We start from the raw sequence: 25,672 nt of genomic DNA, 5'->3' as shown, positions 1-25,672 counted from the left end.
CGTTTAACTTTGAACATTGTCTTTACTCTGTGTTCCTTGTATATTCCTCCATCTACTTTGCTTCGACAATCTGATCTTCAAAATCTATATGATCAGCTCCCCAAGCGATGTATCATTGTGGGGGATCTGAATGGACACAACCCACTGTGGGGAAGTGTTACCACAAACAATAAAGGGAAAATACTTGAGGAATTCATTTCTGATAATAATTTGTGTATATGTAATGATGATTCGAACACCTCTTTACATCCTGCCACTGGAACATACTCAGCACTTGATCTGTCTCTCACAGATTCAAATCTATTTAACGAGTTTGAATGGCTTGTCCATGATGACCTCTGCGGTCATTCTTAAATCGAATCCTGAAACCTCCACATCCAGGTGGAATTTTACAAGGGCCAATTGGTCATTGTATGAAACATTGTGTACTGCAAAATTAATCCCTCATCATTTTCAAAATGTTGAAGATCCGATTCAATTGTTTTCAGATCAGCTCCATGCAATAGCTGATGAGGCAATTCCTAAGTCCTCTGCAAATCCTCATATTCGCAAACCGTGGTTTACCTACGAATGTAAACAGGCACGGAAGTGTAGGAAGAAAGCGGAAAAGTTCTTCCGCCGACATCCCACAGTTCATAATTTAGGTCAAGTAAAAATTACAAATGCAAAAGCCAGGCGGGCTTATAAACAAAATAAGCGCCAATCTTGGAGGAACCACGTCTCCAGGATAAATTCCCGTACTCCTATATCCAAAGTATGGAACATGATACAAAGAATTAAAGGCAAAGGATCAAAGTCTTCTGTTCACCATCTTAAGGAAGGTGATCAGTTATTAACTGATAAATCAGACATTGCCAATAAACTTGGTGAAACATTGGCAAAACATTCCTCATCGTCTAATTATGTCCCTGAATTCATAAAATATCAGAAACAACAGGAAAAGAAAATTGTGAATTTTAACTCTGATAACGGGGAGGACTATAATGAAGTGTTTTCCTTCCATGAGCTACTTACAGCCCTAGGGCAAGCTCATGATACAGCGGCTGGTGCTGATAATATTCACTATCAGCTCCTAAAACATTTGCCTATATCATGTCTAGAAACACTTTTAGCTATATTTGACCAAATATGGACGTCGGGGAATTTTCCTCCTTCTTGGCATAATGCCATTGAAGTCCTTATCCCAAAACCTGGTCGGGATCATACAGATCCATCAAATTACCGTCCTATATCTTTAACCAGTTGTGTCTGTAAAACCATGGAGCGAATGGTAAATAATCGTTTAGTTTGGTTCTTAGAAACCAATAACCTACTAACAAATATTCAATGTGGTTTCCGCGATTGGAATCGTTTGTAAAAAATGCACGGTCCATAGATTTACACGAGTTTGGTCTGAGAGGCCTCTTACCACATTTTATATCACAGTTTTGAACCGGCAGGCAATTTCAAGTTCGAGTGGGTTCAACCCTGTCTGACCATTATAATCAGGAGCAGGGTGTCCCACAAGGAAGTATTTTGTCAGTTACTCTATTTAGTATTAAAATCAATAGTCTGGTCTTGAAAAACTGAATCTAGAAGTAACAGTTTGTATGACATCGTCACTTTTCGCAACTCTAAGTATATACCGTATGATGTTATACAGATCTCAGGCACTGTTGGATTAGACGTTTAAAGAGGATGACAATTTTAGAAGCTTCCCAAGTCAGATATAACAAATATATGTTAAGATTTAACGTCTACGCCAGAGATAAATCAGTCTTGATTATCCACAGAAACAGAATCTATTTGGCATAACAAGCAGGTGTTCGTTAAAAGGGAAAAGCACGTCCTGCGCCACCTGTTACACAAAAACACAGAGCTTTCATTGCCCGACGCCGGACAGCAGTACACGTGCCATGTGGCAGCGGCCTGAAAACAAATCAGAAACTCCAGTGACACTATAAAGCTTTTATTGATTTTGGCGAAATTTAAACGATATGTTAATTTTGAATTAGTCCTGTCGTTTACAAGTGCAGATATTCTCCCGGTTGTAACAACATCCTTTATTCACCCCCTAGGGGACCACGCGTGGTGGTACATGAACCATACAATTCATTAACAATTATACATTTATATAACATATGACACAGTAAGATGGCAAGTTCATAAACACAATGTACCTATCTTCAACTAATATGAGGATTCAAGAATACGATAAACTTTGATTTTTCTCTTGATAACAGATGGACAATTGCACGTTTGGTGTTTTATAAATTAGCAAACATAAAGATGTTTGGCCAATCATAATGTTATTTATTAATCAAGGTAGCTCGATTATTTGGAATAAATAATTTAGGAGAACAGAAAAAAGGCTTTTGTTTTGCGCCGCTTTTAGCAATATTTCAGCAATATCACGACGGGGGACATCAGAAATGGGCTTCACACATTGTACACATATGGGAATCGAAACCAGGTCTTCGGTAAAACGCTTTAACGATGTGGCTACCCCACCGCCCCTATTCTCACAAGGCTTGGCTTAGGTGACTGCGGTCTCAATACCCACCAAATTATTTAAGGTAGTTAGGTCTTTCCTCTCGGCACTCCTAATAAACTGAACAACAAAAGTTCCTGTGATATTGAATAAGATTTAATGCAAAGTTATGTTTTTTTACCATATCTGAAACAGTTTCGGTTTGCAACAGATAAAAGACTCCTAGGTGTTCAAATGGTTTGATTTGCCATACTGACTTCAGAAAATGCGTGATTTCATAAAAAAAACATGAACATGCCAAAATGTCAATTTACAAATCAAAAGCGTGTGTGCCCACCTCTGGTTGCGATGCAAGCAACACATCTTCTTCTCATGGAATGGACCAGGCGTCGCACAAATTCCTGTGGGATATCTGTCCATATCTGCTGGAGCATGTTTGGAAGTTGTGTCTGTGGAACACGTGGTTGACGTCGAAGGCGCCGATTCCTATCATCCCACATGTGCTCGTTTGGTGAGAGATCAGAGGAGCGAGCCGGCCAGGGGATGACATTCACGTTGTTTTGTTGAAGAGAATCCTGAACAAGTCGAGCAATATGAGGCCGGGCGTTGTCATGTTGAAAGGTAATGCCTGGGCCAAGACGACGCAAAAACGGTAGAACAACAGGGCCGATGATCTCGTCGTGGTAGCGCTGTCCATTGAGATTTCCCTCTACCACTATCAAACGGGTCCTCTGTCTTGCTGTAATCCCACCCCACACCATAACGCTGTCGCCCCCGAACCGATCTTCTTCCATGACACAATGATTGACGTAACGTTCACCTCGACGTCGGTACACTCGAATCCGTCCATCGCTGAGGCTGAGGTGAAAACGAGACTCGTCAATGAATAGAACGTGTCCCCACTGCATGGACGTCCAGCGTAGACGCTGTCTGCACCACCGAGGACTTGCTTGAAGGTTGTTTCCTGTCAAAATGGGACGTCTGGCGGGTCTTCCTGCGAAAATTCCTGCACATCTGAGGCGGCGACGTACGGTTGTGAAGATATTCGTCGAAGGACTGGGATGCTTCTTGCAGTCACTGTTGCTGGCTGGAATCGATTTCGTAGGTGTGTTGTTCGAATCCAGTTGTCTTGTCGATTATTGGTTATGCGTGCCCTGCCACTCCGAGCATGGTCTCTGACTGCATTCGTCTGTGGCCAACGTTGCCATAATCACCAAATGTTGTTTCTCTGGACGTTAAATTGTCTTGCAACATCCCGTAAATGGAAACTGTCGGAAGATTTGCTGAACACTTCTAATCCGGCAAATTCGTCTTGTGGAGCATTGGATAAAACAGGATATAATACTCGTGGATTCGATCACCAGATTCCAAATGATAAGCATCGCGAAACATGAAAATAGACACTGAGGGTCCTGAGTGAGTGAGTTGAGTTTAACGCCGCTTTTAACAGTATTCCAGTCATATATCGCAGCGTGTCAGTTTAATGTTTACCACTTCGGTGAAACCCACGAGCACGGGTATGGTGCTGACAAATCTAGAAACATCATCGGGGCTAAACGGGATTCGAAACCACAATCATAGGTTTCTGGCGTGCCCAAGGGACGCAACTCTGCACAGCGAATCACGGTGCCTTAGACGACCGGGCCCCCCATGTGGTTTTGTTCTAATTCACTATGTTCAAACGAACATAAAACATTTACTATGACAACATACTCCACTCTTGGGTAATGCCTACCGCTGTTAACAGGCGAGCGGGTTTATTTACAAAATCATACATGTAGATACGCGCGACTGTCGAGTTATATTCCATTGCAAACATCGACACACCATATTCTTTATGGTATTCTTTCTGTAACAAAAACGTACGTTTTAATAATTTTGGCACATAAAACCTTTACGAAATACTGCAATATCCTTGTATTATAACACATTTTAAAAATTACTGCGAAATTTACTTTTTGGAAATATAAAGATAAATTGATTTCTTGCCAGTCGCCCACTTATTGTTTCCTTATGAGTTCCTATTCTATGCATTGCATTGTCTATGTCCATGACTACGCCAGTTACATTTGGTGGTTCACTCTTCTCCTTTCAAACTGCATTATTTTAACCTTTTGAAAATAATGTACCATCAGAATGTAAAAGTAAGAGAAAGCATAACTACTTGTCACAAAGCCTTTACTAATGATTAAAGGGAAACAGTGCATTTAGACGAAAGGTGGACTGGTTTATGTGGTCAAAACACCTCTAAAAATGAAAAAAAACTAATTGTAACCTAATTTAATGCAATGAACAACTTTTAAAAGGATAACCTGTTTCCTTCATTAAGTTAAATTGATATCAAAACAATATGCTGTATGTCAATTATACATAACCCAACCGATGCTTGTTAGCAGAAAATGCAATTTTGTGAGTAGAAACAGTTAAGCGAAGATCATCGTTCAGTAATTTAAAAAAATAAATAATGGTTGATCGCATTTATTTGGTGCGCATTAAAGTCTACCTTTGGTCAGACGTATTATTTTCGAGCCGCATTTTATTTGTGTTTTACAAAAGTTAAGAAACAATATAAATAGTTAACGTTATTTATGGTTTAATGTTGATGCATCCGTTGATGCAAATGAAAACATTTGAGTGAACAGATCTTTGTAAAATAACTCGGTGAATATATACTTATAAAATAACTTTGTCCGTTTGAATTCTGTGAATAAGATTATAAAACTCACACACGTCACTGTCTTTGGGATTTGCTTATTTTAGGTACTGTAGGAAAGACAATCAACTCGAGTTGCATGTTATACAATTTAGTTACACTCTGTGAAAAAATAAGAACGTTGTAACACTATTGATGCAATGTTTTCGTTTTTGAAACCGCGTCGTCATTACAGTGCGGCACGGAGCGGTGTGCGCAAAGCCAGCATACGGCTAGGCACCATGATAGCACTCTACACTGAAAACACATTATGTTTATCTCCTAATTCGATTTGCAAGTAAATTTAAATGAAAGTGCAACCTATCCGAACTGGTGTTAAAAGTTCACAATTATTAAGGAAAAATATTGGATTCGTTTCAACTGTTTCAAAATTAAATCATCAAACAATATCAATGTGATGGCTACTCCAGTTTTTAATAAAAATATGACTAGGGCATATAAACGTATTGGACATCTCAAACCTCACACCTTTGCTGGTCACGTAATGAAACATGAAATATCATGTCGTGGGTGCTGGTCCACAACCCAAAGTAAATGTAGATGATATGACAATTGTAACATTTGGATACGATCTGATAAGAATGCATGGTTGCAGCTCATGATCGAGCTCCGTTTTATTGCCAGTGATACACAATGTACGTTGTCAGAAGGCTAAACGTCTCACACCTTTTGACGATTGTACATGGGACGGATATTATCTATCTCCCGTCATCTGTTGCCAGCTCACGGATGTAACACCATGCATCTGTGTCGCAATCATTAGCGATTGTATCAAATGTTGTCCACAGGTTTCATCCACTGTGTAACCATCATATGTTATCTATCCTCTGGTGTAATATGAACTCGCACGATGGTGATCCATATTGATTATCCCATGGTATAGCTGAAATGAATAGACTTAACATTAAACCGCCCGCATTTAATCTGAAATGAGCGGGACACTATAACTTGATAATGCCATCATATTGCTTGAAGACGGGCCATTATCACACCCGTTGCAGGTAAGAGAGGCAAATTCCCTGACAAAGGTGACAGCAGCCCTAGCGGTATAACTAGGGCTACAAGTAGTTGCACACCATTTATTCGAACATTCGCAACAACTCGTGCACCATTAAAACTGTTTACATCCCCATAAACACAGGCATGTACTCATGATCTAACACAATATGAATATATAACGTAGCTGCCGGAATCAGTTACTCCCTGTTTACATCCGAACATCAGTTATTCCCTGTTTACATCCCCACATCAGTTATTCCCTGTTTACATCCGAACATCAGTTATTCCCTGTTTACATCCCCACATCAGTTATTCCCTGTTTACATCCCCACATCAGTTATTCCCTGTTTACATCCGAACATCAGTTATTCCCTGACGGAAAAAAAGACGACGAAACTCTTTCCTTTTTCACTTTATCTGCAACCGGAAACACAGGTGCGTGTTAGAAACGAAGTTTACCGACTCACTTGCGAGGCTGTCAAGACATTTTCGAACCCGGCATGGTGGATCACTTTCCTTTAGAAGAGTGGAACGTTTGGGAAGCATTCCAGCCACAGAGAGTTTTGATCAGCGCAATATACCCCTGGAGTCACGGTTGAATTAGTACTAGGTCCAAATACTCTATTACTAGTCAAAAGGCCATGGAATTAGATCGGGTTGTAGGGATCGGTGCCTTGGTGGATTGCGTTTGTAATCGGTACCAGACTGCGCAGGACATTGCTCTTAAAGTCCACAGCTGGTTTTATCTTGACTTGATTTGATTAGATCAGAACATAAGCAAACACAAACAAGGCAGTGTATAATTGTTAGGGGCACTACTGGTGCAACAAGGCGAGGCTGGTTGGTTGGTTTGTTGTTTAACGCCGCACTCAGCAATCTTCCAACTATATGACGACGGGCTGTAGAGAATCGAGTCTGGACAAGACAATCCAGTGATATATATCATGAGCATCGCTCCACGCAATTGGGATCGATGACATGCATCAACCAAGTCAGCGAGCCTGACCACCCGATCCCGTTAGTCGCCTTTTACGACAAACATAGTCGCCTTTTACGACAATCTTGAGTTGCTAAGGACCTATTCTCACATGGTGAGGACAGATGTAGAAGTAGTAGGACGAGGTTCGGACAATGGAAGCACATGTGAGAGTCCTTCATGGGGATATTACGACCCCTTTGTATGTACAATGTATTGGTGACTGAAGGAGGGAGCCCGACCTAATTTCCCGAACTCCCAGGGCTTACATTTCCCGTCAAGACCGAGAAGGAAGTTTTGATCTGACGTATAAACCGTCAAATTAACTAAGGACCGTATTAATGAATATCAGTGATTCTCATATGACTGTGTGTCTCGCTTTCATGAACGCTGTTTACGCAGCGGTAATCAATCGCACAAACGCAACGCACGTGCATTTGCTGCACGAGCAGGATATATCTCGGTCACGTTCACGTGGTTTCATTCACTTGTTTTCGAAAAATGGCCGATGAAGGGGAAGACTTTTTTTATTACACAGTCCACATTTATCAATGAAATTTCCGAAAGTAATGCTCGTGATGCAGATAAAGATGATGTAGACGATTTTGCGTTTCGCTTTGGAGAGCCAATGTGTGAGTGGGAGATAGAAGAAAAATGTGCCATACAAAAAGATTATACCGTGGTGAAGTTGATGAGCAAATGATCTGCGAAGTAACTGGTAGGTATAAATTTAAAAAAAAAAATATTAAGTAGAAAACACATTTCTCGGAGAAATCAGTCTACATGGTATTTTATTATTTGGGATACTTGAAATTGCACGAAAGATCATTGGAACAACGCAGAAAGCCGTAAAATCAATTTCTTTTATCAACTGTTCGTTAGGTATCACAATGGTGGCGATGCAGACTTTTCACCTGCGGGTGACCCTGATGACTGAAGAATTGCTGAAAACCGTTTAAATATATCTGGTAACCGCGATATGAAAACAAAATGTATGTTTTGAAATGTTCATAGTATTTTCGAAAAAGCTCTTATCTATATACTCTACCAAGCGGGTCAGATGAATGTGTTTGAACTGTTTGAACATATGTTTCAGGGCATAGAAGTGATGCCGTACGTACGTATAAACGTACTTCAGACGAGCAAAGGAGGACCCTGTCGGACATCATTGCCAAAAAGAGAAAGCAGGATGTTAGCTCTGAGCCGACGCCGATTGTAACTGAAACGTCTAAGCCCGAGACTTCCCCCGAAAAAGATGAAATGGACATTGGTCGTCGTTTTGTACTCAATTTTACTTTTCATTAAACCTACTTCAAAAGTGTTGCTTTCATTAATTTGCACTTTGAGGCATTTGGGAAACGAGGTTTGTCCCGAGGCCCATCCGCACAACGCGATTTTAGTGCTAAAACTATTTAAAACTATTTAACTTGGGAAACTCAAACATTAGCACTAAAATCGCTTTGCGCATCTGAAGCCAGATCTTGCCAGCGGAATGCCCAGGTCTTACCGGCATAATGCATTCTGCTGGTAAGACCCGGGCATTCTGCTGGTAAGACTTGTGGGAACGATAGTGGAGTCTATCTCCGCAAAGAAGAGACTGTCTGAACAATGGAGTGACGTCATCAAAGGTTTATAAAGTGTTGTCACTACCGCTAGTATACATTACATTCACCCTATGCACTCCAAAGAATCCACTCATCCTATGGTAGATGGCCAGATGGTAGCAACATGAATACATACACCCGAAACAAAAGTGTCAAAACGTGTGGCGTCACGCTCGGCAAGTACATTTGTTCCAATGTGCCTCTGTTCACCAGCAGGGAATGGGTACCCGATACATTTTTCTTGGGATGTTTACTCTCCTACCTCGTGACATGTCATTTGAAACTGCCGCCTTCTCCCTTGCATGTTTATTCTGGTTGCTAGTAACAGTCATACTGGGCTGTTCTTGCCTCTTGTCTTGATTGAGAGGTCCTATGAACTTTGTTTGATGCTGCACGCCGTTGATTTAGATACTGACTTTCTGGGCGTGTCAAGATATGTGCATAAAGAAAACAATCACATATGATATCACGCCACAGTACGTCATCCTACGCCTGGAATGTTGTCTGATTTGAGTGAGTGAGTGAGTTGGGTTTAACGCCGCTTTTAACAGTATTCCAGTTATATCGCGGCGTGTCGACTTAATGTGAAAGGGAAGCCCGAAGTGATGCAGATCTCAGACGTTTACCACTTCGGTGAAACACACGGGCACGGCTATGGTGCTGACAAACCTAGAAACATAAATTTGATACGATACATACATATTTTTTTTTATAAAACTTAAGGAGATAACACATTTCGTTGTCGAATTTAATTAGAAGGATTGACTTTATTTTTCGGTTCATAGAGGTATGAATCATAACCGATGGTCAAACTTTTGTAAGAATCCGCTATGCACAACGGTTTTTCATACCTTAATGAACCGCAAAAGTACACACTCAATCCTTAACCATACAAATATTTCAAGTTGAAGTCAAATAAACATTTTCGTGGAATACATTGAACACGATAGTAGAAGTGTCAGACTGCACGTAGTTCAAAACCCTATGACGTATTGACAGTTCAGGAAACCCACCTGGAACATCTGTCACGAGTGAGCAGAGATTTAATGTGGGTGGGGTTTGCATACTTTATGAAAGCTTATGACAGCTTGAAACTGTTATATTGTAAACTGTAAACTGTAAACGCTTCATTCGATGCAATTCACTATCCCTGACAGCAGCCAGACATGGAACTCCACCTGATGTTATTTCTCTGCGTGGCAGTCTGTTCATTTACGGGAAAGGCGGTTGCCGGAAAAGGTAAGCAAAAAAGCTTAATGTAAACACATGGCAGCGTTCATGACTAAAGGATCACTTTGCGTTTCAGGTAAATCTAAAAATAATCTGTAAAACAAGTAATCTAATTCTGCCGAAATTATAATTCAAAGTTGTAAGGGACTTTCAAACCGAAAGTACATAACCGGATGAAGTGATGATGTGATGCAGATAAACGTGTTCGACTGTTTTTGAAAACGAATATATTAACTCAACGTTTTTCTTTACTTATAATCAGCAGAATCTCTCTATTTCAGCAAAGGTAATTCAAAATTAACATGTTTTCATTTGTTTCAACAAAATCAGTAAATGCTACACTATTTCTGGTTCAGGGATCACTTGATTGTCTGGTTTGTTTTCAAGCCATCGTCGCATGGCAGGCAATAAATACTTACTTTTTATATGCAAATTGTGTGAAGTGCGGGTGTTACCGGCAGGGGAGAACATGCTTACCCTTATCGCGAACATCTGGTGTCATCACTGATTTTCAGTGGTCTATTCATATCATTTCACTGCTAATTTTATCCTTTACGACATATCGAATCTGTTTCGGCGGATAATCTAGACTGGTTATTCTCTTGCATTGACAATATATATTTACTAGTTTATACGATATTCCTGTTGTAATGATGCATGTCAATACTCTTTTCTACAATATTCTTTTGTCTTGTGATCAGTTAAATGTCATTATCTCTTGGGGACACGGGTTGCGCTGGAGTCTTATGGGACCGCTTTTCGCTGTTTCGACATACTTGCCATAATTAATCCGCTGATTGTGGTATCTAGTACCTGATAATGATCCTTGGTTTGGCAGTACCTTTCACAAAAAGTTATGTTATACCTAACTGATCAATGTCACTCATTTCATTTATGTTGTGTGATATAGCCGCGTCTCGCCACGACGGGTTAGCTTCACAAAATGGGCTAGAGAGTGATAAAAACCCAGTGTGGGTATTCCGAGCCCTGATATGACTGAAATAATAGTTAAAGCAATTTAAACTGCAAACACATTCTGTCGCACACACACGCACGCAAAACATATTACCAGAAGTGTAAAAACATATTACCAGTGTATATCTTTAGATAGAAGCATTTGATTTTATACAGATGCAGCTGTTTTAACATTCAACTGTTTTGGGCGTGTGTACATGTACGTCACTACCTACCTGTTCACCGACGCTTGGTATCATCACTATTTGATACTGATGTATAAACAATCGTTTATTTCCGTCAGTGATTAGCTGTCCCCGAGATGCTCAGTTTCCTTGTTTGCTTCCATAAATCAACTCCCGTCATTGAGTAGTTTTCTTCTTTAGTCGTTTTCTTCAACTGTAAAGCACATGGGAAAACGCGTGTTATACATTGCTTGAAAGCAAACACAATGGTTCCTAGTTGCGTACACGTGAGTATGTTAACATTGCGACATTATTTCTCGAAGCTGTCACATTTCTTCATTAGCTCAATAGAAAGCCCTTGCAATGCCGTTTTGGGACATATACAGTGTGACACGTCACCAAGAGGAGTTACATCACATCGGACATTTTGTAGCGCTGCTCACGAAAGCCAAAGCCATAATCATAATATATATCCATAGTCTTTAGATGATTGGTGTGACAAGTCGAGGACAGATGATGAGGTGGTAAGGCGAGGTTTGGACAATGGAAGCAAACGTGAGAGTCTTTCATGGGGATGGTCCCCATACCAAAACCTGTCCAGGATCATTCAGATCCCTCAAATTACCGAAGAGAGGCAGTTACAAATCTGTCTCAATAAAATTCACAGGTGGTCCCTTGAAAACGTGTTTAAATGTTCTAAATTAATACCTAATGATATACAATTCTGCTGAAAATATACTAGCCACATAAAGAAACTGTGCACGGAGAAAATATAGAAATAAGGGCACACCGTCCACATATGAAATATAGGTTTGAACACAGCAATTATTGGAGACATTCAAACGCTCATGCACGTGCCATGCGATATGACGTCATTGATGGGGGCCTATGGACGGGCAATTTGTTACTGCACGTGCATCCTGTGCAGCTGTACACAGCATGTGCAACTCAAAATTCGCTGTCACTTTGGAAAGCATGATCTGTGGTCATTCAAAAATTCAAAACTTCTCAGGCGCAGACACAAGCATATCACAAGCAAATCATGCCAAGATTGACAGCTGCACAGCGTCATGAAGCCATTGGAATGATCCGAGCGGGAATGAGGCAACAACAGGTGGCAGCACATTTCCAATGCCATCGTAACACGATATCGACATTGGTGAGGCGTTATCAGAACACAAATCCATCCCAACACTGTCAGGAATCGTTTACGTCAGTACGGGATTCGACCACGACGCCCTGCAATACGTCCCATCCTGTCACACCGTCATCGCGTCAACCGTCTAAGATGGTCGAAATCATGTTTGCCAACCCCAATATGGTGGAGAAATGTTGTCTTTACAGATTAATTGAGGTTCAACATTTCCCACAGTGACAGGCGCCAACGTGTCTACCGGCGTTTGGGAGACCCTTATGCACGCAACTGTATTGTGGAGAGGAATCGTTTTGGAGGTGGCTCTGTGATGATTTGGGGTGGGATAACAGCACGGCACTGAACCCCTTTGGTGGTTGTTCAGGGCAATCTCACCGGTGTTGGCTACAGAGATCAGATTCTGAGGCCTGTGGTCATTCCTTTCCTGCAACGTCATGGCCCGAAATGACATTTCAACAGGACAACGCTCGTCCTCACACGGCTAGGGTCGCAATGGATTTCCTTTACCATAACAATGTCATGTTACTGCCATGGCCTGCAAATTCTCCAGATCTCTCCCCAATAGAGCATGTGTGGGATGAAATGGAGCGCCGTCTGCGTCGTCTTCCACATCCTCCACATAACGTCCGTGACTTGGCACAGGATTTGAGGAGGATATGGCAGGCCTTTCCCAAGGCCTTCCATGCCCATTTGGTGGACTCCATGCGTCGCCAATGGACTGCTGTGATTCACGCACAGGGTGGTCATACCCGTTATTGACTTTGTGACTTTGTCGTTTGACCCCCTACTCCATTTTGATCTTCTGACGTCATCGTAACAGATGTTGTTCAGGTCCCGTTGACATTTTCTTATGGTCCGATCATTCAGCTGCTACAGCGTCTGCATCATTTTGTTCTTGCTGTGTTGTATTTCAATCCAGAATATATTTTCTCCGTGCACAGTTTCTTTATGTGGCTAGTATATAGGCTGCATAAGAACCCTGAACTAATTCTTGGGACTTACCTTTGATGGCCATTTAACTTCCTTACCGCATATCAAATATCTCAAAGCCAAATGACTGAGGCCACTCGATTTGTGGAAAGTCGTCCCTAATTCAGTGCGCTCAAAACTTACGGCTAGATCGTCTATGTTGGAGAATGTAGATGTTATTTACACACAGGGTGTTAACATGAACCCTAGCGAGACAATGCAACAACGTGACCATTTGTCGCATTGTCCCGCTTTGAATAATAGTTTTGAATTTAACACAACGGCGACAATTTCAAGGTAAAAATATGTCGCTGTCGCCGCATCTAAATTGTGTGAAAAGCGTTAAAATGCGCGACAACGCGACATATTGATAACATCACATTGCCGCCCTTTTCCTTCAATGTGTACATGTGTCATTTGTGAATTAATCTACGCATGTGTAGAAATGGTACACTCTTTTCAAACTCTAGTGTTTTTTTCCAGCTCCAATGGTTGAATGGCAATATTGGTTGTTTTCTCAAAAAGATAGCAACTATTTTATCGCTTCTTCAGAAGTTGTTTCATATATCAAAGAATGTTTGATATTTAACTATATCTGTGTAAATCAGACCATTTGAATTTAAGTGTGTGCGTATGTACATATAACATAAATATGATGAATGTAGTGTACCGTTATGACTGAGCCACCTGCTATTACTACTGGGAATGAAAAAAGAAAATAAACCTTTCTATCATCATAAGAAATCCAATCCGATTATATCATAATCATGTGCTTATGAAACATTATTTTAATAGGGATGATATCAGATCAGCTGAGCGTAGCCTGCTATACCGGTTGAACCTGTCACAAACACACGCAAAGCCAAGGCAATTGTTACTCTTAACGAAAACAGGAGAACATAGAGTACAATGTTAAAAAACAAGTACAATAGAGAATTGCCTCGGACATAATTTAGAAATGCCCTCTACATATCTCTCATAAAACATCCGGAATGCTTTCTTATGGCATGGATCAACAAGTTTTGAACAAGAGTTATGTGACGTTCTTTGAAATCTCCACAGAAAGACTATGCTCGATTGTACCTCAAACGTTGTGAGATGCAGACACTAAGGGCTCGAGCAGCTTGAATGTACCTGGCATGAAGGAAATAATGACTATTGGAAACTCATCTCTCTTGTCATACACTCTTTTGGATAGTTACTTTTCTTACTCTGAGCCAAGTTTACAGAATAATGCTGAGTTAAGTTTACCTTTCAGACCCATGAGTCTCAAGAGGCGACTAATGGGATCGGATGGTCGGGCTCGCTGACTTTGTTGATAAATGTAATCTTATCCCAATTGCGCGGATCAATTCTCATGATATAAATCACTGGATTGTCTGGTCCTGGTTTTACTAATTACACTCCGCCGACGCTTAGCTGGAATATCGCTAAGTGCGGCGTTAAACAACACAAAAACAAACAAACAAGACCTTTCCATTTCATCGTAGATATGGGTTTTATAGAATCACTTTGAATCGTGTAATAATGCAATGTTTTCTTCATTCAGCCTCCTGTAAAAGTTCAGGGCACAAATGAAAGTGCAGCATCACGTTTATTACATTTGGACCTAATTAGGGCTGAATAGTGTGGACAACCTAGTGCTAAAAGCAATCTCTCCTCATGTTGACGATTCGGCTTTGATTTATATCGAAACAATGTCAAAAGCCCATTTTGGGTGTCCACACCGTGAAATTGATGTAATATTGACAATGGCGTTGTTAAACTCTACTCATTTACTGACATCTCACTCGCAAACGCATATACTGATTTCGTTTCAGATCCTTTGGTGTACTTTAAGGCATCACTGCCAAAGGGTTCGAATCCCCTATCCTTGAAATCTTACCACTTTGGTATTGGCAGCATCATCCCATTTAGCAGCGTTGAGGCAAACATTGGTCGTGCGTATAACCCTTCATCTGGGGTATTCACTGTACCTGTATCAGGTAAGAATGTGATTTTGAATATCCACAATGGTCACTCATCAGTTTTTGGATTAGATGACATTTATCTAAGTCCAGTTTTACTCAGGGCTATGTAACATTTGATTATATGTAGTCACGTCATTCCTTGTTCAATAATTTAAGGAATTCAACAAATCCTCCATAATTCCAAGAACATATACTTTTCATCTGTCTTTTATAATGGTAAGCCAAAAGTGGCAAATGTTTCAAAACATACATACAAAGATACATACATACATACAAAGATACAAAGATACATACATACATACATACATACATACATACATACATACATATGTATTTGTCTGAAATTATGAGTCGGAGACAGTAATACTTCCACGTTTACGAAAGCAGAAGGTAGCCATATTGTCTTACTGGAATGTTTTTGTTGTGATAAGGTTAATGCAACGTGGTTGGATACTTTAGAAACATTAGTTCTTTCATCAAATATTCATGTTGATGTCATTACAATGAATATAATCACCCTGGGAAACCAAGTACCAAAAGGTGATAACCGGTATTTTGTAAGGCCTTGTTCGGCCAAACCGTGACATGTATCCAACGTGTGACTTTCTATGAGCTAAGTGCACAATCTTTGCAAGTCAGGTAATCGTGTGACTGTGTTGTGGTAACGACGTTTCTGGGAACAACGTTTAAGCTTTGGACACTACAACATCAAATCAACCCAACTTTCCCTCATATCTCAGGAGATTTCGGCACATAAACTGCTAAAGGAAAAATCAGTTATGCGTTAGCAACAGTGTGTATTGAAATTTAGATACAGGGGAAAATACAATTTATATTTTCAGGTTACTATCAGTTCAGGGTACTTTTACAAACAACTCGTGCAGGTCATTCCGATTTCGAGCTGGTTGCACAGGGTTCTCGGAAAGCATTTGTAACCGTTCCAAGCGTCCATGACAGCACCACCATGAGCGCTACCTTTCATGTCAACAGAGGTGACCACGTTTTCGTCAAGAAGTTCTACGACTACGGTAACGCCCCATTAAGACATGGGCTGTGGTCGCAGTTTTCTGGCTTCCTCCTTAGAAAAGACTGATTCAGCATCTCTCTAAAATAAAGAACCATAAAATGGATTTCCTTTGTTGTCTCTTTCAAGCTGTATACTGTATCAATCATTAGTATAAACAGTATCCACCAACATGTTGTAAATGCCTACAAATTATCAAGAGAACACACCTTTGTTAATTTATCGCTATTTGTCGTATAACATACATTTCAAATATACCGAAATGAGCCACCTAAAGACAGTCGTGCATTTTCGAAAATGATTTATTGAATGAGTGAGTAACTAAGTACAGCCAGCTGCCACAAAGGGCTGAACTTGTTCTGGTTGGATTGGCGTGACACTAAACCAAGTAAACACGTTAGGCACTAATAGGAGGTGAGGTGAGATGAAATTGGCGTCCAAGATTATTGCACGTATATAGCGACGTGCATGTACATGTATGTGTTTGTGTGGCTGCTTGTACTAGTCCGGACTGATGCCGATTTATAGTGCTAGCTCACTGAGTTACCATGCCGCAGTTTAACATGGATACCCCACTCAGACACAGTATACTGACTCCGAGCCGACCAGTCCTTGTTTAAGCCCCTTAATGCCGAGCGTCAGACAGGGTAACAACAAGTACCATCTTTTAACGTCTTTTGGTATGACGAGGCAGGGGATCGAACCCCGGACCTTCCGCTCTCGGGGCGGACGCTCTACCACTAGACCACGGAGGTGGTCCACTGACAGGAAGTGTATTCTAAATCAATCTGATTAAACTATAGATCGAGAACAGTACTTACATGATATAGACTTACTGTCGTAGCAATTAGTGTCAGGTGTCAGGCACTGTGCCCCGATGGCTTGGATGTTGCTGTCTGTGGTGTTACTATACTCACTCACTCACTGGCAGATAAGAAATTGTGGTTCATTATATTGGTCACACACGTGCCAACGCACATGTTGACGGGGAATTACCTCTTTTGGGAATCATGGACAAAATCGACATCACTGTCCCGGAACGTTTTATGCACAACATTTAAACAATAAACAACAAACACAGCAATGAGCGGACCATCCAGCTCAGGTATACATGAGGTGAGCAGAGCTCCACCTCAACCTAAGGACGTATCCTACGAGCAGCACATCCTGCTCGAGGTCGCCCCTACACCAACCCTTGGAATACCAAGCTGACTAACAGTGTTATGATAACACAAATTGAGAGATTCTGCTGACGTTTAAGAAACATATTCGTTTTCCGGAACACTTTATCTGCATCACATCATCACTACATCCGGTTACATGTATGTACTGTCGGTTTAAAAGTCCCTTAAAACTTTGAATTATAATTTCGGCAGAATTTGTTTACTTGTTTTACAGATTTTTTCAGATTCACCTAAAACGCAAAGTGGTATACAATTCTTGTTGTAGTGATCATTTAGTCATGAAAGCTGCAATTTGTTTACATTCACCCTTTTTTGCTTTCCTTTTCCGGCAACCTCCTTTCCCGTAAATGAACAGACTGCCACACAGAGAAATAACATCAGGTGGAGCTTCATGTCTGGCTGCTGTCAGGGATAGTGAATTGCATCGAATGAAGCGTTTACAGTTTACCGTTTACAATATAACAATTTCAAGCTGTCATAAGCTTTCATAAAGTATGCAAACCCCACCCACGTTAAATCTCTGCTCACATGTGACAGATGTTCCAGGTGGGTATCCTGAGCTGTCAATACGTCATACGGTTTTGAACTAAGTGCAGTCTAACACTTCTACTATCGTGTTCAATGTATTCCACGAAAATGTATATTTGACTTAAATTGAAAATTTGTATTGTTAAGGATTGAGTGAGTACTTTTTGCGGTTCATTAAGGTATGAAAAACCGTTGTGCATAGCGGATTCTTACAAAAGTTTGACCATCGGTTATGATTCATACCTCCATGAACCGAAGAATAAAGTCAATCCTTGTAATTAAATTCGACAACGAAATGTGTTATCTCCTCAAGATTTATAAAACAAAATATGTATATGTCAAATCAAATTTATGTTTCTAGGTTTGTCAGCACCATACCCGTGCTCGTGTTTTTCACCGAAGTGGTAAACGTCTGAGACCTGCATCACTTCGGGCTTCCCTCTCACATTAAGCTGACACGCGGCGATATAACTGGAATACTGTTAAAAGCGGCGTTAAACCCAACTCACCAACTAACTGAATCACTCAAATCAGACACAGTTCCAGGCGTAGGATGACGTACTGTGGCGTGATATCACTCATGTGATTGTTTTCTTTATGCACATATCTTGACACGCCAAGAAAGTCAGTATCTAATCAACGGAGAGCAGCATCAAACAAAGTTCATAGGACCTGTCAATCAAGACAAGAGGCAAGAACAGCCCAGTATTACTGTTACTAGTAACCAGAATAAATATGCAAGGTAGAAGGCGACAGTTTCAAATGACATGTCACGAGCTAGGAGAGTATACATCCTGAGAAAAATGTATCGGGTACCCATTCCCTGCTGGTGAACAGAGGCACATTGGAACAAATGTACTTGCCCAGCGTGACGCCACACGTTTTGACACTTTTTCGAACGTATGTATTCGTGTTGCTACCACCTGGTCATCTACCATAGGATGGGTGGATTCTTTGGAGTGCATAGGGTGAATGTAATGTATACTAGCGGTAGTGACCACACTGTAAAGACCTGTAAATACTGGTGGTCCTTAGGCTGAGTAACAACCTGGCCACTTGGCTGGTTGGTTGGTTGGTTGGTTGGTTGTTTAACGCCACACTCAGCAATATTCCAACTATATGACGGTGGTCTGTAAATAATCGAGTCTGGACCAGACAATGCAGTGATTAATATCATGAGCATCGTGTCACTTGCGGGATACGATGTCAGCAAATGACGTTTGCTAGCCTTGCGCTTTTGACACCCTGCCTATTCCGCCCCCTGGGAACCCCGCGGGGGAGAAGGATGTTCGTTAATCAATATGAATCTTCAACGAGTGAGTTCACGTTACACTGATAATAAATAACTCATGGTATGAAGTGGATGGTGAGTGTGCACCAATCGACACTGGATAAAATCGTCACTAACTGATCCATTAACTGGCAACACTTGTCTCTATAGATAATAAACACGATCAATTTACTTCAATCAAGAATGGGGTTTCTTTATATTCACAGGAAGTATTTGAGACAAGAGGAATTATTACCTTGTGAAGTCTTGAAGTCTTTTTGAATTTTGAATCCCTTTACTCATATGAGTCAGACTTTCTGCCCGGATTAACAAAATTAAGACACGGGAATTATCGGTCAACAATTGATTTGCCTTTGTATGTGTTTGTGACGGCTGCCCCCGGTGGGGCAGGTTTTTTGATAACTTCAACATCTGCGATGAACTAGTTCATAAAACACAATAAATTACAGGGGGCACATTGCAACATATATGCCTGCAGAAATGAATAAAAAAACCTATGCGTCTATATTTGGTTATGAAAACCTGCATACCACATACATCTAGCTCACGACATTACTTTACCATAACCAAAATAGTCAATGAAGCTCATTAATAAATCGACTATAATCTCGGACAATCCATTGGTCTTGTTTTAAAAATAACCATCGCTGAGGTAATCACAATATTTAAGCATTCCATTATTGATCTGGATACTTTCCAGGCTAGTAGATCGCAATCGATGCATAATGATATATGCTTGATTCTTTTAAATATCATGATTATTCTTGTATACAACGAATAGGCATTTATGCTATATGTTATTATCTGACTATTAACTGTTTCGTAAAATATTGACAGCCTTGGTAGCAGTGTGGAATTCTGACAGAAGGTGGGAGATGGAATCTTTGGGGGCCGTAGTTAGGCAGGCTTTGCAGTGGTTTAAAACCATGATCGTGTGCTCAGATAGCGTATGAAATATAGGCTGCCCAAGTTGTGTCTATTGCTGAGTCTCGAGGAATGGGATCCTTGAGGAAATCTGAGGACACATTTTTGATGGCTAGTTGTATTTTGTTCAGGTTATTAGTGATTTGCTTCGTTCTTTGTTTATTTTTGTAACGTCACACTCAGCTATATTCAAGCTATGGTACTCAAAAGAAGGTATGACCACCAGTGTTTCATATGAAAGAATCGGGTGGTCCTTAACTTCTTTTGAGTCGTATGATTGATGGCAGTCTTTCAATAATCGAGTCTAGGCCATATAAACAATCCAGTGATTGAAAACCATGAACGTCGATCTACGCAATTGAGATACGATGACATGCATCTGAACACCTGATCCCGTTAGTCGCCTCTTACGAAAAGCCTGGTTTGCTTACACCCGGAGTTGTCATTTGAAGGCGTTGGAAGATGTACATGTAGTTTCTGAAGCTGATACCGTCATTCTTAACCTGGAAAAGAAGTATAAAATGAATTTAATTTAAAACAGAATTTGTATGAATCTTTCTCTTGTTATACATTAAATAGTGACACCCTAAATCCGTCTTTCACACCTTAATATTGCACCTAACGTAAGTAACCCATGAGTTGTAGAACTCATGTCAGGTGATCTGAGGCGAGGTAAGGTGAGGTAAAATGGCGTTTAAGACTATTACACTATTATATATAGACTACACCACGGAGGCTGTCTAAAGTACCCAGGTGTACCTCATGAATGCCATTATGGTTTTGTGGTGTAATAGTTACAGCGTTCGGGTGCCATGCTTTAGAGCAGCGTTTGATCAAGGGTGAAGCCAAATCGTGGCGTCCACAACCCAAATATTGCAGGAATAGTCCTACAATCGGAATAGAAGTCATAACCATGTTTTTGTTCTACTTGATGCAGATACTGTATTAGAATATAATGTTTTGTTTCTGTTTTGTACCGAATTATGAAACATATTTACAAGCATGTAGCGGTTCAAGTGTGACGATGATTTCTTACACCTGTTTTAGTTTGACAACCTCTTTAAAGAGATATTGAAACGAGGACATTTCCCTTCGTCTATGGCCATGTAGATGTGTGAGACGTCACTGGGGGTGGCTGACAGTTCACTCAGGTCAACTGATGCAAACAAGCCCTCTGTCAGACACTGGAGGTGCAGCACTTTGCTCTCTGTTTATCCAAATAAGTTACTATGACGAAATAATATCTCACGAAGACCATAAATGAAACTACCCTAATAATGTAATTGTAAATAACACTATTTCTCTGTACCCAAACTCTAATATATATATATATATTAACTGTTTATGTATATGATTCCATGGTAACTTGAACGTGAAATAAAGAGAAACCCGTTTTGTTCAAATTCTTATACTTAAAATCCCGTATTCGAGTGCAAATTTATGTTAATGCTGGGTGCGGCGACCGAAAACAACACTTAATTTCTTTCATATAAATTGAGTCTCCGCAGTTATCGGTACAGCCGTTGTCATGAAGACATGGTGTCATTACTGATTTTCAGTGATCCATTTATATAATTGTCATCACTTTTTTGCCAATGGAATATGTTTTGGCGGAAAATCGAGACACGTTGACGTGTTATATTTATTTAGATGGCACATGAACGGTAATTATGGTTCTCTAATCTGCAATGGTAGTCCTATTTGGGGGTTTCAACATTCAATACTCTTTATTTCAAATTAGACCCGTGAAGATCCGGGGTAGAATAGATCTTCAGCAACCCACGCTTGCTGTAAAAGACTGAAGAAATGAAGAAACAAAATCTTGAATCGCACAACAATTTCTCATCTGTGCATTCAAATTTTGACAAATTGAATGGTTTACAAATTTGCTCCACGTGACGATCGGACGGGTGACGTTTATGTATACCCAACCACATCGTTTGCGTAGGGAATAATTAAGAAGTGTATGTTCAACTGAAATAACTATAAAATGTCAATGCCAGAGAATAACCAGTATCAATTATCAGAAACAGATTCCATTGAACGTAAAAGGCAAAATAGCGGTGAAACTCATATGAATAGATCACTTACAATAAGTGATGGCACAAGGTGTTCGCGAAAAGGGTAAGCATATCCTGCCCTACCGGTAGCACCAGTCATTCACAAAAAATGCACTCAAAGTATGTTTGTTGCCCGAAAGGTACACCTGCAGTGACACGCCAGACAATTCAGTGATTGACCAGTAATAATGTTATCAAGAAGATGGAACAGAAGTAATGTTATCGTCCTTTATATTGTCGAAAAGATGATACCTTTTCTTGGCGTGTGACTTGGATCGTGATCAGGTCTATTTGTCCGCCAGCAAATCGGTAGGATTTATATAGTTTCATGCAGATTCCCCTTCTGAAGTTGTGTCGAACGTTGTAGTTATGAATACTCAACAACAAAAGTTCCTGTGACACCAATATTTTAGTGTATTTTTTCAAACAAATAAAATGTTTGGTTTTCAATATTGTAGTACATGTATGGAATCAAGTCACAAAAACGCAACTGCTACAGAAAAGGATGAATTCCATGCAAAAGTCGACTTTTATGCAAGCCCCATGCATTTAACTACCCAAGAATGGGTATAAAAACATGTGCGTTAACGGGATTCCACATGCATTGTTGAGCATCGTGCTGACAACCACTCAGAAAAACAACAAAATTACACAGTTATTCAACATTACGAATATGCCACGCCTGTCCGAAAAAGAGCGTCTGTGAGCCATTGGTATGCTTGAAGCAGGATCGTGTCAACGGGATGTTGCAAGACAATTTAACGTCCACAGAAACACCATTTGATGTTTATTGCAACGTTGGCCACAGACGAATGCAGTCAGAGACCAACCTCGGAGTGGCAGGCCACGCGTAACCAATAATCGATAAGAAAACTGGATTCGAACAACACACCTACGAAATCGATTCCAGCCAGCAACAGTGATTGCAAGAAGCATCCCAGTCCTTCGACGAATATCTTCACAAACCGTACGTCGCCGCCTCAGACGTGCAGGGATTGTCGCCAGAAGACCCGCCAGACGTCCCATTTTGACAGGAAACCACCGTCAAGCAAGTCCTCAGTGGTGCAGACAGCGTCTACGCTGGACGACCATGACAAGTTCTATTCACTGACGATTCTCGTTTTCACCTCAGCCTCAGCGATGGACGGATTCGAGTGTACCGACGTTGAGGTGAACGTTACGTCAATCATTGTGTCATGGAAGAAGATCGGTTCGGGGGCGACAGCGTTATGGCATGTAGTGGGATTACAGCAAGACAGAGGACCGGTTTGATAGTGGTAGAGGGAAATCTCAATGGACAGCGCTACCGCGACGAGATCATCGGCCCTGATGTTCTACCGTTTTTGCGTCGTCATGGCCCAGGCATTACCTTTCAGCATGACAACGCCCGGCCTCATATTGCTCGACTTGTTCAGGATTTTCTTCAACAAAACAACGTGAATGTCATCCCCTGGCCGGCTCGCTCCCCTGATTTCTCACCAATCGAGCACATGTGGGATGAGTTGTATTGCGTTTTCGACGTCAACCACGTGTTCCACAGACACTCCAGGAACTTCGAAACATGCTCCAGCAGATACGGACAGATATCCCACAGGACTTTGTGCGACGCCTGGTCCATTCCATGAGACGAAGATGTGTTGCTTGCATCGCAACCAGAGGTGGACACACACGCTGTTGATTTGTAAATTGACATTTTGGCATGTTCATGTTTTTTTAAAATGAAATCACGCATTTTCTGAAGTCAGTATGGTAAATTTTATCTGTTGCAAACCGAAATTGTTTTAGGTTTGGTAAAAAAACGTAACTTTGCATTAAATCTTATTCAATATCACATGAAATTTTGTTGTTCAGTATATTAGGAGTGCAGAGAGGAAAGACATAACTACCTTAAATAATTTAGTGGGTATTGTGACCGCAGTCACCTAGGCCAAGCCTTGTGAGAATAGGGGCGGTGGGATAGCCACATGGTTAAAGCGTTTCACCGAAGACCTGGTTTCGATTCCCATATGTGTACAATGTGTGAAGCCCATTTCTGATGTCCCCCGTCGTGATATTGCTGGAATATTGCTAAAAGCGGCGCAAATCAAAAGCCATTTTTCTGTTCTCCTAAATTATTTATTCCAAATAAACGAGGTACGTACCTTGATTAATAAATAACATTATGATTGGCCAAACATCTTTATGTTTTCTAATTTATTAAACACCAAACGTGCAAATTGTTCATCTGTTATCAAGAGAAAAATCAAAGTTTATCGTATTCCTGAATCCTCATATTAGTTGAAGATAGGTACATTGTGTTTATGAACTTGCCATCTTTACTGTGTTATATGTTATATAAATATATAATTGTTAATGAATTGTATGGTTCATGTACCACTGCGCGTGGTCCCCTAGAGAGTGAATAAAGGATGTTGTTATAACCGGGGGAATATCTGCACTTGTACACGACAGGACTAATTTAAAATTAACATATCGTTTAAATTTCACCAATATGAATAAAAGCTATGCAGCGTCACAGGATTTTCTGGATTTTTACAGGCCGCTGTCACATGACACGTGTACTGCTGTCCGGCGTCAGGCAATGAAAGCTCTGTGTTTTTGTGTAAATTGTGTGACAGGTGCTACAGGTGGCACAGGACATGCTTTCCCTTTTAACGAACACCTGCTTTTTATGCCAAATAGAATCTGTTTCTGTGGATAATCAAGACTGAGTTTTCTCTGGCGTGGACGTTAAATCTTAACATATATTTGTTATATCTGACTTATAGCTTATAAAATTGTTATCCTCTTCAAACGTCTAATCCAACAGTGCCTGAGATCTGTATAACATCATACCGTATATACTTAGAGTTGCGAAAAGTGACGATGTCATACAAACTGTCACTTCTAGATTCAATTTTTCAAGACTAGTGAACCCATGTTAGTATTTGGAGAATGTCAATGGTTTCATTCATGACTTTAGCGACAAAAGAATTTAGTAATGTACGCGTGTGTGGTTTTGAAATTATGGAGAGGATTGTAAATCGATTTCAGTAATAGTCCATTCAGATTTATCTCCCTTCAAAGGAAGGCATTGGATATCAATGCTTCAGTAAATGTGACAAAGTTATATTAGTGAAGAAATATAAAGTATTACCGTCACCAAGATCCCAGCTGTATCACGGTGGCCTACAAAGGGTCTGTACAAAGTAAACTCGTGATTGATATCATGAGCAACGCCTGACACTGTTGGAGAACATTGACACGCAAATCAAACAGGTCTCCGAAACTGATCGCCCTATTGATTTTGATTTTGTTTTTTGTAAAAATCTTTTATTCAGGATTCAAAATACATTGTACACGATATAATACATATTAATACATTAACTGTTCGCACATCATTTGTAATGGGATCATTGATATTACCAACACTGCAAACACGAAAATGTCGTTTTTTTT

The 25,672-nt window shown here is 40.4% G+C and overlaps 1 protein-coding gene across 1 annotated transcript; it reads left to right on the top strand.

Moving 5' to 3' along the window:
* The first annotated feature begins 9,843 nt into the window (after positions 1-9,843).
* Positions 9,844-16,353, top strand: LOC124111016 (heavy metal-binding protein HIP-like). The gene is made up of 3 exons (XM_046470548.2): positions 9,844-10,001; positions 15,074-15,238; positions 16,066-16,353. The coding sequence occupies exons 1-3, from the start codon at positions 9,929-9,931 to the stop codon at positions 16,314-16,316; spliced, it is 489 nt and encodes a 162-aa protein (XP_046326504.2). The 5' UTR covers positions 9,844-9,928; the 3' UTR covers positions 16,317-16,353.
* Positions 16,354-25,672: the final 9,319 nt, after the last annotated feature.

The sequence above is a fragment of the Haliotis rufescens genome, unplaced genomic scaffold, assembly GCF_023055435.1.
Source record: "Haliotis rufescens isolate VD_foot unplaced genomic scaffold, xgHalRufe1.0.p SCAF_5, whole genome shotgun sequence".
NCBI classification, from domain to species: Eukaryota; Metazoa; Mollusca; class Gastropoda; order Lepetellida; family Haliotidae; genus Haliotis; species Haliotis rufescens.
Note: the sequence above shows the minus strand (reverse complement) of the source record. Positions and strands in the feature narration are given on the sequence as shown.